At 40.0% G+C, this 14567-nt stretch overlaps 1 protein-coding gene across 1 annotated transcript in view; it reads left to right on the forward strand.

Moving 5' to 3' along the window:
• LOC115625667 (exostosin-1) overlaps nt 1-14567 on the forward strand; it is an 88622-nt gene that overhangs the window by 42181 nt on the left and 31874 nt on the right. Inside the window, exon 2 of the mRNA XM_030520806.1 lies at nt 1457-1609. Within this exon, the coding sequence (XP_030376666.1) occupies nt 1457-1609 (153 nt within the window). The remainder of the gene's footprint in view (nt 1-1456; nt 1610-14567) is intronic.

Genomic DNA, 14567 nt, shown 5'->3' on the forward strand with positions numbered 1-14567 from the left:
GTATTAAATTTGTTAAAATTCTGTTAGAATATTATTTATAAAGCAAATACAATAACTATTACTTTTTCTGGTGTATAATTTAATGAACTTTTATTAGCAAAGGCTTATGAACATTTTATTGGAATACATTGAATGTGCGTATAAAAAAGGAAACATAAGCTTTCCCGCACTTAGAACCTAAGACTAGCATAAGCATAAGACTCTCGGGGGTGCTTGCATTCATATAATCGGACGGACATGTGTATACTCGTACAAAAAAGAGCTAAGCAATTTAATCATATCCTTTCACCCTTCGGATCCAAAGTATAATTGCGGTTAATAAAAACAACAACTTCTCCGTACATTATTTATAAGATCCATTTCGACAATTTGTAAAGGTCTACTCATACGTACTATCACAAGAAAGGGCCCAAAATTTGAGCTTTTGATCTCTTTAGGATTATGGAATTTGAGTCGCCTCGAGCTATTTCATTCATTCATTATAGCAAGCGAAGCCAAGCCAAACTCAAATATCCGACTTGAATCCATGTTGATGAAATCAAATAACTTATGGTTTAACTCTTAAAGCCATTGAAACGAGCTGGCGAGCAGCTTACTCTTGCCTTCCGGCCTGCCTGGCTGTCTCCCTCGCTGCCTCCCCATTCGCCTTCCTGCTGGTCAGTCCAAAACGGAAATCAGCGTTGCCAAATCTGTGGCTAGCAACTGCTTTTGCTATTTCTGTTGTGCCTGCTTCTGCCGCCTACTTCATTGTGTATATGAAATTTGCTCAATTGCAAGCCAAGCAGAAGGAAATTGCGCGCACACAGCAGTACTCGTACACACACACACACACCGACTCACACACAATGGCACATTCATACTATACTATATACGAGTATGTGTGTGTGTGTGTGTTTATAATAACCACATGTATCTGTCGGCATACGAAGGCGCAGCGTCTTACGATTTTTTTCTACTTGACTGCGGCCGTTGCTTATGTTGTTTCTGCCATTTTGTTTTGCCATACACTTGACAACGTTTATTGTGTGGATGTAATGCGCGTGTTCCTTGCTGCCGGCCATTGTCGTAGTTCTAGTTGACTCTGCGTATCTTCTTTTGTTTCAATTGCTTTTTTTGGCCAGCGCAGATTTAAGTTTTGCGTGCAACTACGTCCTCATTGTCGTCGCCATCACTTTTCCCATTGTCATCCTCATCGCCGTCTTTGTCGTTGTCTTATCCAGGCAGACGCATCGTTGCTGCCCAGCTGTGTGCTTAGCTTTAACTGCTATCTCTCCTACATACTTTCTTCCCGACCCCTCTCTCCCTCCCATTTTATAGCAATTGATTTCGAAGTCGTTGCAATCTGCCAGTCGCATCTAATTGCCAAGCGCATTGGCGGCTTTTATGTTTATGACCATGACCATTGATAAGCTAAACTAAATATTTTTCCGCTTCCCTTTTTTCCTTTAACTTGCAGATATGTGCATGGGATTGGATCAGAAACACGCAATTCGCTCTTCCATTTGCACAACGGACGCGACATGGTGTTGGTCACCACATGTCGCCATGGAAAAAGCTGGCGAGAGCTGCAGGACAATCGCTGTGATGAGGATAATCGCGAATATGATAGGTAAGTGAGAACCCTACCCAATGGGGCAATGAAAAATAATTTATTTAGGCTGCGTGCCTTGCTAATAGGCGACATAGGACGCAGGGCAAGGTGCCACCCACTGGGTGAAACATTAAACGCAGAATATAAGCGCCGCACGCTGTCGCCTTCGTGATTAATGTGCCGAAAATCCAACTTGACAAGCTCATTTAAATGAGACGCTAAAGCGAAGCCAACACTTGCTGCTCAGCAGGAAGTTCTTCTGCTTACTTATATTCTCTCACCTTCCTTCTATGTTCCTTTGTCCCGCCCGACATTTGACTTGAATTGAGTTTGCTGATTTCCTGCTGATTACAAACTTTGCACACAAAATACATTACTTGCCATGCTTACTCTCCATCCCGTTTTCTCTTTTTTTTGCAATCAATTTATTGTTTTCTGCTCTGCACTTCCTCTCCAAAGGTTCATGTAGTGTCAGCACTAGGTTTACCTTTCACCTTTAATTGAATGTAATTTTTCATATTTTACTTCACATATTACGAGCATGCATACCTCAATTTCTCAACCCCCCTAAACATCCGTCGCTGTCTCCTTGTAATTTGACATGACTTATGCGACAAATCTGCTTTGGCGTCAAGTCAGCGATTTATGCGCCAGCCGACACTTGACTCGTTCCCCATCTACTCCATGGCCCCTTGGCAGTCCATATCTTTCTGCTTCCAACTCTCCCTGTCTCACCCCTTAACCCACTACTCCACATAATCAAGCAAATTGCTTTCCTACTCACATCATTTTTTATCCAGTCCTCGTTTTTAACGCTCCGACTTTCCGCATCAGCCGTAACTTCGTTAATGCACCTGTCAGATATGGCGCATATTTATATATGTCGAGCAAAATTGCATAATACCTTGCGAATGAAGCATCACCTTTTTTATACTCTTCATTGGAAAATGTAAGTGCATATTGATTTTGCTACGTAAGTTTGTAACGCCCATAAACAAATTCAAATTGTTGGGGCGCATGGCAAAAGCAGAAATAAGAGGAAGGGCGAACTTTGTGGTCGTAGTACTGGAGTAAAATTATTTCTCTATTAGCTCGTACTGCCTGGAGATGAAGAAAGTCTACAAACCAAGTGTGGTTTCCGTGGGACCAGCCGTTTCCGAAATCCAGGATGAACAGACGGATTGCTAGGCAGACAGACAAGTCTCGATCGATTTCTGTCGTCATGTTGATGAAGAATATATATCTATACTCTATATAATGAAATATTAGATAATGCGGAAAAAAAGGATATATACATAGTTCGCTACCAATTACCATAGATGAAAAAAGTTTCTTGTAAAACACAATAAAGTGTATATGAGCATAGCTACGACGCAAATTTGTAGCTCGCTTTTATACAAAAATGCACATGCTTGTGAAAAAGCTTATAAATGTTAAGGAATAGAATGATGTTGGGCATGGGGTTTTTATAAGCTGTGCATTAATATGCATAACGGGACTAAAGGAAAAGTACATAGTTATATTTCTGGATGATATTGGACCTCAAAGCAATTCAGCAATGTCCATCCTAAAGTTTTTGGAATTGTTTGTTTTATTTTTTGTAGTCAACGAACACGACCTTCAATTCAGATGACAGGCAGATACGAAGCCCAAAAGCAAATCCTATAACGTAGCACAACCTTCATATTTCTCTTTTCTATAAAGCGCCAATATCCATTACAAAGTTTTGCTTACAACTTTTTACAGCTGCATTGAGCGAACATAAAAATCTGAAGTAGAGAAAAACAGAAATCCTTGAGCTGCTTTTAATGAAATTTTTGACGCGTTCATGTTGTTTTTTGTTGTCCTCTTTTTCTTTTGTTATTGTAATGAGCCTAAGGCGACAACAGCAACAGCAAACGCTCTCTCGGGCAACATATGGCAAATGTCAGCATCCAAGAAAAAAACATCCAATGCATTTGTGGGTGTAACGAAAAAGTGAAGCATGCTTTTAAGGGCAGATTATGTTCGAGTTGCTTGCCACCGATGCTGATGATGTTGATGACAAGGCAAGTGGCGGCATTATGCTCTTTGATTTTGGCGTTCTTGATGTATTTATGAAACTTATTCCAAAAATCTTTACCAGCCCTTTAAAGCAAAACATGGCTTACGGTGTGTTAGCAAATTGGTTAAAGCCTCAATGCCTCTAGTTTTCAGTCTAGCGATGTCAATTATAATTTAAATATGTAAATTAAATTAATGCTGTCATATCAGTACCAAAAAGATGAAGAGCGAACCCACTGCTAAAGTTTAAAGGTATGTTACATACCTTCACATTAACTTAGAAATTGGATGTGGCGGTAATTAGAATAGTCTAGGGAAGGAGTTTCCCCTTTTTTAGAACACTCAATCATAATGCTCCTGTGGCAATTATATGATAATGCAGTCCGGTCTGACTTCAACCTTCAACCAACACCATTAGTGTTGCCATTTCCTTATAGGGTATATAAATTTTGTATAATCAAATAATATAAGCATACGGTAATAGGCTTTGACGCACAAGCGAATGGGATATACATATATAATAAGATACTTATACTCAACTGCTTTTACAATATATGTATAAAGGCTAATGATTTTATTAAAACTTAGCAATTTGTATATTTTTTTATAATAATAATAAATTATATGTATATATATAATTTGAGTGGTGTTTCCCAGCACTCTGGGCCCCGCTATCGTAGCCGGCATGCTTGTGCACTTAACTCCGTGTTGAGCACACACATCAAAACACAGAACACTGGCACAAACATTTAAAGGAACATACTAAAAATAATGAGACAAAACGTAATGTCCTTGGCAAAAAGTTTTTACTTTGCACACAATTTGACAACGATGTCGATAGGCGACAAAGACAGGGGCGAGAAACATGGCCGCAATCTAGACAATGTTGCATGTGCCGTTGTCATTACGTATGCAGCACGTCGCACATCCCTAGTAGACAACAGGCAACTCGGCAGGCAGGCAGACGAGCAAGAAGGCACTAGACGGCAACTGTTGCAACACGTAAGATGCCCACGCAAAGCTAGATGTTGGATTTCAGCTGCTTGGTGCAAGGTTATGTATGTGTCCTACTGTTTTCATCAGCCCGAAAAAACTTTGTGCCAACATTTTTGCCTTCAGTTTCGCGTAACCATTTGTAAAACTTTTTAATTTTTGCGTATTTGCATGTAATCCCAAGGGAAGCGTCAGGGGGAAAGTGGCAAAACTTTCTATATCCTGCAATCAAGGTTCGTCCAAAGTATGTAAACAGCCCCCATAAAGTATATATATTTATAATGAGCATGGCGAGACTAATCGATCTTGATATGTCTGCCTGTCTGTCTAGTTTAACCCACATAAACCGAGCTTGGAATGCAAGAGCCTTAACGACTAAGCTATACTTATATTAATACAATTTTACGACGATACTATGCCTCTAAACTGCAGCAGAGAATTCGTTCTTCTTTTTGATTTTGCTCATATACATAAGAGAGAGTTTACAATGGTTAAACTTTTTTGGGGAACAGGGTATTTGAGTGAAGGGCTTGCTCGACTGCAACACTCTTTCTTGTTTATTGGTGTGTGCAGCGTACGCTAAAGCAAACAAACGAAATGCTTTCGCCAACACATGCAGCATGTGGCATGCCATGGGTTCAAGGTCGCCTAATCATCAATTTTTGTGCTTCAGCACTTGCGTCACGGATTTGCTTTTGTTTTCTTGCTTATTGCTAACATTCCCTTGCTTAACTTTAATACCTAAAAGATTTTTAATTACTCTAAAATAAAAATGTAAATAACCCCGACAGTGACATACTCTGCACCCAACTAGTAGAGAAGCTAAAGTCGGGTATCCCAACTTTAAAATATTCTGTACATATGTTTACAATATTTATAGAAAAACAAGTAAAAAAGCAAAAGTCGGATGTCCCTACTTTGAAATACTCTGTACATATGTTTACAATAATTAAAGAAAATAAAAAAAAAATTAGGAAAATTAAAAAAAAAAATTTTGTTCGATTTTACCTTTCTCGGTATTCGAACTCACGTAAAGGGTGTATAATTGCACATTTACATTGCAATTTCGTCTGTGTGAGTGTATGTATGCCTATTCGCATCTATTCGTGTCTGTGTGAACATGTGTGCAGTCAACCAAAGTACCAGCATCAACAGCAGCAAATATATTTATGGCTATAACTTCTCGTTAAGTTCGAAATTCCAAGAATTACGGGAGTTAGAGAAAATCGCGATTTGCATGAGAGAGGGGGGAGGGAGGGAAATTCCAAAATACACATTTTCTGCGTATTCACATTAGGCATCTTGGACTAAAATTTGGTGTCCCTAGGTCTTATAGTCTCCGAGATATGGGCGAACGGCGTTACGGAAAAAAACCCATAGGGGGGAAGTGGTGGGAAAATCACAAAAATAAAACAAACTCGTATAGCGTACACAAATAATCTTTGTGCAAAATTTGGTGTCTCTAGCTCATATGTTCATACGGACGGACAGACAGACAAGGCTAGATCGACTCGTCTTGCCATTCTGATCAAGAATATACATACTTTGAGGGGTCTGCCACACCTACTTCTGTCTGTTACATTTTCAGCTCCCGCAAACCTAGAACATTTCATGTACAGAGTATAAAAAGTGTGTTTGGGTAAGTTTTTATCAATTTCCTAACTGGAGTTCCACGAAAATAAATACAAACCAATTTATGCAAAAGTGTGAAGAAGTTGTGTTTGTGAAAATATGTTGTCAACAGTCAAAAAAGTACTTTATCTTTTCACTTTGCAGCTTATTCCCATTTTGGATGCCAAATCACTCTTCATATACTCGCAATAAAGTTTTCGTAATATTGAATTATTTTGAAATTATTATACATCTTTAATCACATTTTGTTGGACTATGTAATAAAGATTATTTTTGGGTCTTTTGTCGCCCACAACTTTTAAAACGACGTATTTAACGACGCATTTATGCATTTTTAATAATGCGAAGAAATAATTTATGTCTTGAACGTCGTTGTAAAGCGAAAGCATCCGAATATAAAGATGAGGGGAAAATTTGAGCTTAGGAGAAGTCGCTTCGCAATTGCCTTTGCACCTGTCCAGCTACCCACAAGCCAGACGCGACCACTTACCCCCTTTCCTAGCCACGTTAATAAATCACTTTTAAAGGGACACACTTTCCAGCTGCAAGCGAAGGCGACGAGAACAAACGCAATTCCATTGAGTGCTGCCCCTGTCGGCACACGGCCCTTAATGCAGTTTTCGACATCCGTTTCTACCGCTTCACTTTTTATATTCTGTACCCAAAGGGTAATATGAAATCTTTCAGTTTTTATAACAACACCCAGAGGGAGGCGTGTTAGATCCCACAATATACATAGGCAGTTAGTAATTTTTGCAGCGTGTCCATGACAACGCCCTCCTATATAAACCAAACTTTTGTGTTGAGGCAAGGCATCTTTTAATGTGCTTCCGACAATTTCAGCCATATCTTAATTATAGTTGTCGTTCGACAATCGATTAACTGAGTCAATATCAGTGTTTTTGTAAAAAAAAACAAGAGAGAACTCTTCAGTCGAGCAAGCCCGACAGTGAAATACCCTGTACCAAGGTAAAATTCCGACACTGAGGTATATGCGCCTCTAGCAGAAGCAAAAGGAAGAAGAGCGAACAGAACGCTAAAAAAAGATAGATGCTGTCTATGGGGACTGAATTAAAACGTACGAGCTTGGATGACGAGATTCATCGCAGACGCCCAAAAGCTGTAACCACTTACGCGTTTGCCATATTTTGAATAACGAATCGCACTTGGGAAATCTCTCGGGAAGTTGGGTTCACATCCTACACAACAACAGTTTACAAGGCAAAAATCTATTAAGAACGCATTCTTACTTTATCTTCAACAGACTTCTTTTTATTTGCTAAGCACAAATTTTCATCGTAAAGCATCGCTGGGAGAAGTGTTTTGACTTAGAATGAGACTGATAAAATATCACCATTTCCGATTGCCCGCCCATTGCATAAATGCAAGGATTCCCAAAAGTATAAGAGCTAGAGCTACTAAACTTGGTATGTGCGCCCAAACTGCCGATAAAGTCAATATAGCCTGTACCCAAAGGGTAAAAGGGTATCCTAGTTTTGTGCGATAACACACAGAAGGAGGATCAGACTGACAAGCCAAGTCGATATAGCCATGCCCATCGGTCCGTCCTCTGTGCGCAAGGATCTCAGATGCCTTCTATAATTACCAAACTTGGTATCCAGGTTCCCCTAAGCCCTAGGCAGGTCAAGTTAGGTTTTTATTCTGACGCATTAATTTAATTTAATTATTTAATTAAATAAGCTAAAGTTTATTAAATAAATTGTTTATATTTTTTAGTGGTGTGGTACAGGGTTTTTAAGAGTTGAGCTCGCTCGACTTCAGCATTCCTTTCTTATTGTACTTCCTGTAATTGGTAGAATTCCATTCTCATCTTGCATTCGCTTTCTTTAAGTTCCTATTTACCAATGTGCAAAGTATTACCTTAAAAGCATAGTTTTCAAGGAAACTTAAGTCTAGAATATTACATTTTAAGCCCTACCAGCAGCTGTTGATGTTGTTGTGATTCATGCGCGTACTTTAACTCAGGTACACACATACGAACTTTTAATATATATCAATGCAATTTAAATACATAAGTACCATACATATATGAACGTAGAGTTGTACATACAAGTATTGTTGAATATAACAATACAGAACAATAGCTCTAATAGGTAATAGGTTTATGCAAAGTGTGTTACGCCTGTATTTCAGAAACAGTTTAGTCCACATTGACCAACCTTGGTATGTAGGCTCTCCTAATCCCTACGGAACACGGGCTTATATTAATTTTTAATTCACCCTCCTTTTCACCGGTACAATATTTCGTCAACACTGACCACACAAGCTATAAATTAATTAAACGTCAGAACGATGTGTTATGCTTTTGAGTCCGATACAATCTGATTCCTTAAGCTTAACTTAAATATAATGAAACCTCTATAGCCCGGCCTTGAGAAAAAGTCGCAAGTCGTATTGTACAATTGGGCGATCTTATTATCGTTGTGTGAAAGGCGTGATCATTGAAATAGCGGTAAGATAGTGCAGACATTATTGAATTATTAGCGAAATATTGCAAGCGATATTGATCACTGCAGGACAATTCTTAACTTACATAAACTAAACATTTCATTCCCTTTTTTATACTTGTATATTTAATTAAACACATCTGCAGTAGTTTCGCTCTTCTTCTGCCATGCACGCTGATGGCGTCCATGGCGGACTGGCATTGGTATTCTTTTGCATAGAATAGAAATTCATTTAATCACGAAGCAGGAGTTTATTGAAGGAGGACGGGGCTACACTCATTTTAATTTTTTTTAATCACCTGCCCATCCAAGTGTGTACTTGTATATAAGATGAATGATTCCAATACGTGCCAAATAAAAACGTTGTCTTAAAGCGCTGCGAGCGCCTTTTTAAGGAGGACCGTCTTCATAGTTGGGCCTTATTTGCTATACCCTGACATCAGTTTTTTATTTGGCTTTGCAACAATATACGCACGCAGCCTGCGTTTAAGAATGTGATAGACTTTTGTATGCGTACATTTCTCATACACATTTCAATTACAATTCCTGCAGAACGTCGCCTGCATGTGTCTTTTCGTCTTCCTCTCTCTCTCTCTCTTCTTTTCTGTTTTTGTCCCAAATGTTTGTTTGTTGCCTTCCCTTTCATAATGAGTCATTATCACAAGCTGGCAACAAAGGCGCTCACGCTCTCCTTCACTACGTATTTTTACACTTGAAACTAATGTGGCACGTTTAATGCCAGCACTGTCGTCGCACAGTGCCTTATTACACTTTTTCCGTGGATACATATGACCATCTGATACGCCTAATCCTGAGTGTTACATACATTCGCTCTCAGCAAGTATACTTCTTAACCCTTCGGGTACCCTAATACCCTATACTGTATATTGGAAACTGTAGAATAACTTTGCAATATTATTGAAAATATCACATTGGGAGAAAATTTGAATCTACAAGCTTTTGAAACGGTTTCTATATTAAATTGATTGCGTAATAGTTCAACAACAAAAAATAATAGTTTGAGACGCAATTCCTTAAATATACGTTTTACTATAACGAAATTCACTTTGCTGGCTCAGAAGTCCCAGGGTTTTGGCCGATGGAAAACAACTCTTGACCACTGTGCGCCGTCCTTTTGCTAACCATTGTGGTCGGTCCCTTCGTGGTGCTTCTAGTTCTCCACTTCCACTTATTGTCATTGCATTTGCACAAACAATGGTTGGCAACTTTTCTGCAGTTTTACAGCTGCTTTTTGCGTCTTATTCTAGCGCATGTTCTATCTCTATCCCTCTATCGCATTGTTGTCTGCTCCTACGTTTGTTTGCTAGGCAGCCCAGCGCCAAATTGTCTTTATTTCAAATGCTGTTTTTCAAAATGCAATTTTCATTGAAATTCATCGCAATTTCCTTTTGCTATGCTGTGGTTGCCAGTGCCTGTGGATCTTACTGCTATTCAGCTACTTATATTGTACCCCCTCGGCCCCTCGACCGCTCTGCCCATCTACCCGTTCATCATCAAGTCTTCAGCGCGTCCTCGTCGCATAATTTAGGAAACTTTTGCTAGTTGAGTTTTAAGTTTTTGCCACAAGTTGCATCGAGTTCTTTTTGTTCCGCTTGACATTTGTGCTGCTTGCCTGCAGTCTCTGCTGTCAGGCACTTGTGCATGCAGCGCACATTTTCGGTTTTTAATTAATTTTGCATTTATTTCTTACTGAAAAATAACAATACCAAAATAACTTGAACCTGGCGTTGACGCTGCAGCTAAGTCTAAGTCTGACAGCAGTCGAACCAGACCAGTGGATAACTCCCCGACCTTCTCGAATGGCTCCTGTTTGCTTTTCGAGGGACCCAATTGAGCTAAACTCTTGCAATTAACATTCGCTAGACAACAGTGCGTATGCGTAATGTGTGCAGGCAGGCGGCAGACTGACAAGCACTTTTCGCCAGAGCAGAGAGCGAGAATGCGAATGACAAAGCACATATACGCACACCCCTAACACACCCATACAGAAACACTCGATACACTTTGCTGCCTAACCAGAAACAACAATTGTGCACGATACAGTGAAGCACATTCAACGTTGCTTGCAACATTTTGTGTAACATTGAAGGCGCTTTTTTCCTGTTCCTCCGCAAGCAACGGCTCAGCTGTCAAAGCCAAAGCAATAAGCGAATTGGACAAATGAGCAGATGACGGTAAAAAGCAGCAAAAAACGATACATTCTCTTACGTACTACCTATACATGCTACACAAGTCCGTATTTACATACCTACTTAGATAGATGTATGTACGGGTATGTATGTACGAGTATATGCATTGCAATATCACAACGTAAGCCACAACGTCAAGCAATCAGTCCATCAGTCAGTCAAACAGACAGAGGGAGGGGAAGAGAGATGGAGAAAGCCAGCCAGTAGGTCTGCCAGTTCGTCAGTTACTGAGACAGTCATTCAATCAGCTTAAGTTGATTTCCAAAAATTATCATAGCATACAGCCAAGTGCGGCAACCAGTCAGCCAGGCAGACAGCAGATTTGAATGGCTAGCGGATGAACGGGTACCGGGTACTGGGACAACGGGGGCTCAGGCAGACGCTCGTGTCGAGCTTACTTGGCTAACCTTTGACAGCTGGAAACCACTTAAATTATATACCCGCTGTGTGGCTGCTGCCATCAAGTTCATGCTATTGCTTCTGTTGTTGTCGGTGGCACTTCTTATGTTAATTTTATTGGGCCTAGACTCAAGCAAAGTAAAGCAATTGACATGAAGTGACTTGCCGTGTTGTGGCCTAACATTGCCTGCGAACTTCGGTCTTGAAATGCTTGGCAAAGTGTTAGTAAATTAATTGCAGTGGCTGGCTTTCGAGGCTAGCAATTGGTACAGAATGGAGGCGTAAGCTCTAAGATGCCGCAATGGTTCTGGCTTATCACTTCTTTTGATATCAATGTTTGCACCAAGCTGCTTTTAAAAATACCCACGCAAACAACACTATATGTCATTATTATTTTTATACTCTGTACCATAAAGGCACAAGAGTATATTACGTTTGCGGGAAGTGAAAAATGTAAGACCCCACAAAGTGTATAAATTTTCGATCAGCATGACAGGACGTGTCGTTCTAGCCCTGTCTGTTTGGCTGCCCGTCTGTCCATATAAACACCTGGATCTCAGAGGCTATAGATATAGAGACACCAAATTTTGTACACTGGTACCTTATCCCAATCTTCCCCCTATAGAGGATTTTCCGCAAAAGCCGTTGGTATAATCACCTATATCTCGGAGACTATAAGAGTTAGAAACACAGTTTAATTCCAAGATTCCTTATATGATTTACTTATTTATTTTTCTGCAGCCACCCCCACAAAGAGTATATTATTTTTGCTGGAAGTAAAAAATGTTAGAGGCAGAAGGAGGCGTGGCCTCCACATAGATACAAATTATGAAAATGTCAAGCACCCCTATTTAGCTTTTCCACTTGTTGTATTTAGTACTTGCCGCCTACAAGCAATAACAAAAAAATCCCTTGTGTCAATCAGGTTACCTTTTAACTGGGGCTACTGGTGAAATACAGTCTTAGGTTATTTAATTTAATATTTGTACTATAAACATTTGTGAATAAACGAAGGTCACTTACAAGTTTTAATAAAACCATACCCTTAGGTGCATCAGCTGTTTGTTGCCAAGCATAAACCGCATCATGTGATTTTGTCGGCTGACTAAATGTCTATTGGAATAGTCAACTAACAGCCTAGGGCCTTTTATAACATAGCCTCGCCTAATTAAGTGCCACCCGTACTCTCTTCTGGGGCGGCTAGCTAAACGATAGTAAACTTTTTGACAACAAATGCGTGTAAATAGCAAAAGTTTCCATGTACGAGTATGTTGCCGGACAAGCTGAACATATTTCTTCTTGCTGACGCTAAAAATCATTTAATTAAAGTTGAGCAGGCAAGCAACTAAGCGGCCAACTAAACAACATGCTGTAGCGGCGCCTAATTGCTTAAACAAGTAGCTAACTAGCGCACACAAGCACACGAACTGTCTGAAATACAGTATGATGTACAAGTATAGTATGTACCTATGTATGTACACGTATGTGTGTACAAGTATGTGGTACTCGTATGTGTTTTCGATAGCCAACTTGCAGGCAGTTGGAAAAGTTGCACATGCATGCGTGTTTTATTGTAGAAGAGGCCGCTGACCTAAGCAGCTCTGCGCGGTCATTCAAGACGCCGCATATCACTGACTAATTAGTAAGGCACAACTACCACACCCACCTCTACACACATACACATACACACAAACACGCACAGGGGCGCAAAGGCATGCCAGGGCTGTCTTGGCACTATGCGCGCTCCATTTTACGTGATGAATGCCAAGGCGGCGCTCAAGGGCCAAAGAGCCGATTGGTGGCAGGTCTTAAATATTTTCAAGCAAAATGCAAGCAATTTACTGAAATGACCCTAATCCCGGCCAAGCCGCCCAGCACCGCACCCACCGCCAGGCCACTGTGCAGAATAAGCAGAAATATATTTTCAAGACAGCAGTCGAAGCTGCTGCGCGCACTCGAGAGCTGCTTACAAATGACTTCGGGGTGTTTGGGCTGCCTATGCGTTTGGCATTGCAATTTTTCAGCACTCGTGTTTAAAACGTCAAAAACAAGGCAAAATGCAATTTATGTTATTTATTTAAGATTATTCATTCGCCATGTTGCCCGCGACTGTTTACAAACGTGTTGCGTTCGCTGTCAATGCGTCGAGGATGGGAGGAGCTGGAAAGCGCTGTGCATGCAGCTTTCTAATAAATTTTATGCTGAATTCGCTCGAATCGTACACAGTGTTCAGTGGTTGACCCTTACGTATATATGTATGTATGATTGTATCCAGGTAACCATCGACTGACCTAGTGGGGAAGCTTACCATATGTGCGTGTATTAGTGAGGGAGAGTATGTAATTGTGAGCGTGGTACATGCCCAACTGCATGTAATTTTACGCGTAACTTAACTTGTAAACGAACACAGATATGGCGCACCACCCTACAGAAATACCTGTTCAAATGTTTGGCCAACATGGCGTATGGGCATTATGAGGTGCCCACAGCTCCGATTGCACTGTTCAAAACATAGGCAACCAGGCTCACTGAGTGATATGCGTGTTCTAAAACGCAAAAACTAGTTCTGTCTCAACAAAAATATGGCAACGAGAATGAATTGTATATATTATTCGTGTTTCCTTTACACTAACTTTTTGTGTTAAGAGTTATTATTTTAACCACGCACAAAAACGAATTTTATTCAGCACTTGAATATCTGAGAATTGCCCATTTGAAATAATGCCTAAATCTAACTTATCGATATACATCTTGCCCGTCTTTGCTGGCCAAGTAATTTTGCTTCCAATATATATTGGTTTATTATTAGCTGAACTATCACGTTTCGCTGTGGCACATTGTGGTTACAAGGGTGAGAAGCGAGGAACAAAACGAAGCATGTGTTTCATAAACGTTTAATTTTGCAATACTTGTGGGTATACACAATTTTTTGTTTTTCCATTGTTTGCGTACATATAAAGGCTATCGGGTTTGCAAACACGGGAACACGCAACATACATATATCCAAGTGAGAAGCAATCTAAATCTAAACCACACGAGAGATTGAGAGATTGACCTTCAATGATTGTGATTGTAATTACGAACACCATTCGAATTGGGATCATGTGAACTCGATGAATGAGGAATGCTTCTACTAAGTTCTTCATCAATTTCTTAACTGCGTGTCGCGTGCCGTACAGACTTAATATTCCCCAACATTTTAATTGGCACAGCTATTTATCTTCAATTTTA

This window comes from Scaptodrosophila lebanonensis, unplaced genomic scaffold (assembly GCF_003285725.1).
Source record: "Scaptodrosophila lebanonensis strain 11010-0011.00,11010-0021.00 unplaced genomic scaffold, SlebRS2 tig00000001-arrow-pilon, whole genome shotgun sequence".
Taxonomy (NCBI): Eukaryota; Metazoa; Arthropoda; class Insecta; order Diptera; family Drosophilidae; genus Scaptodrosophila; species Scaptodrosophila lebanonensis.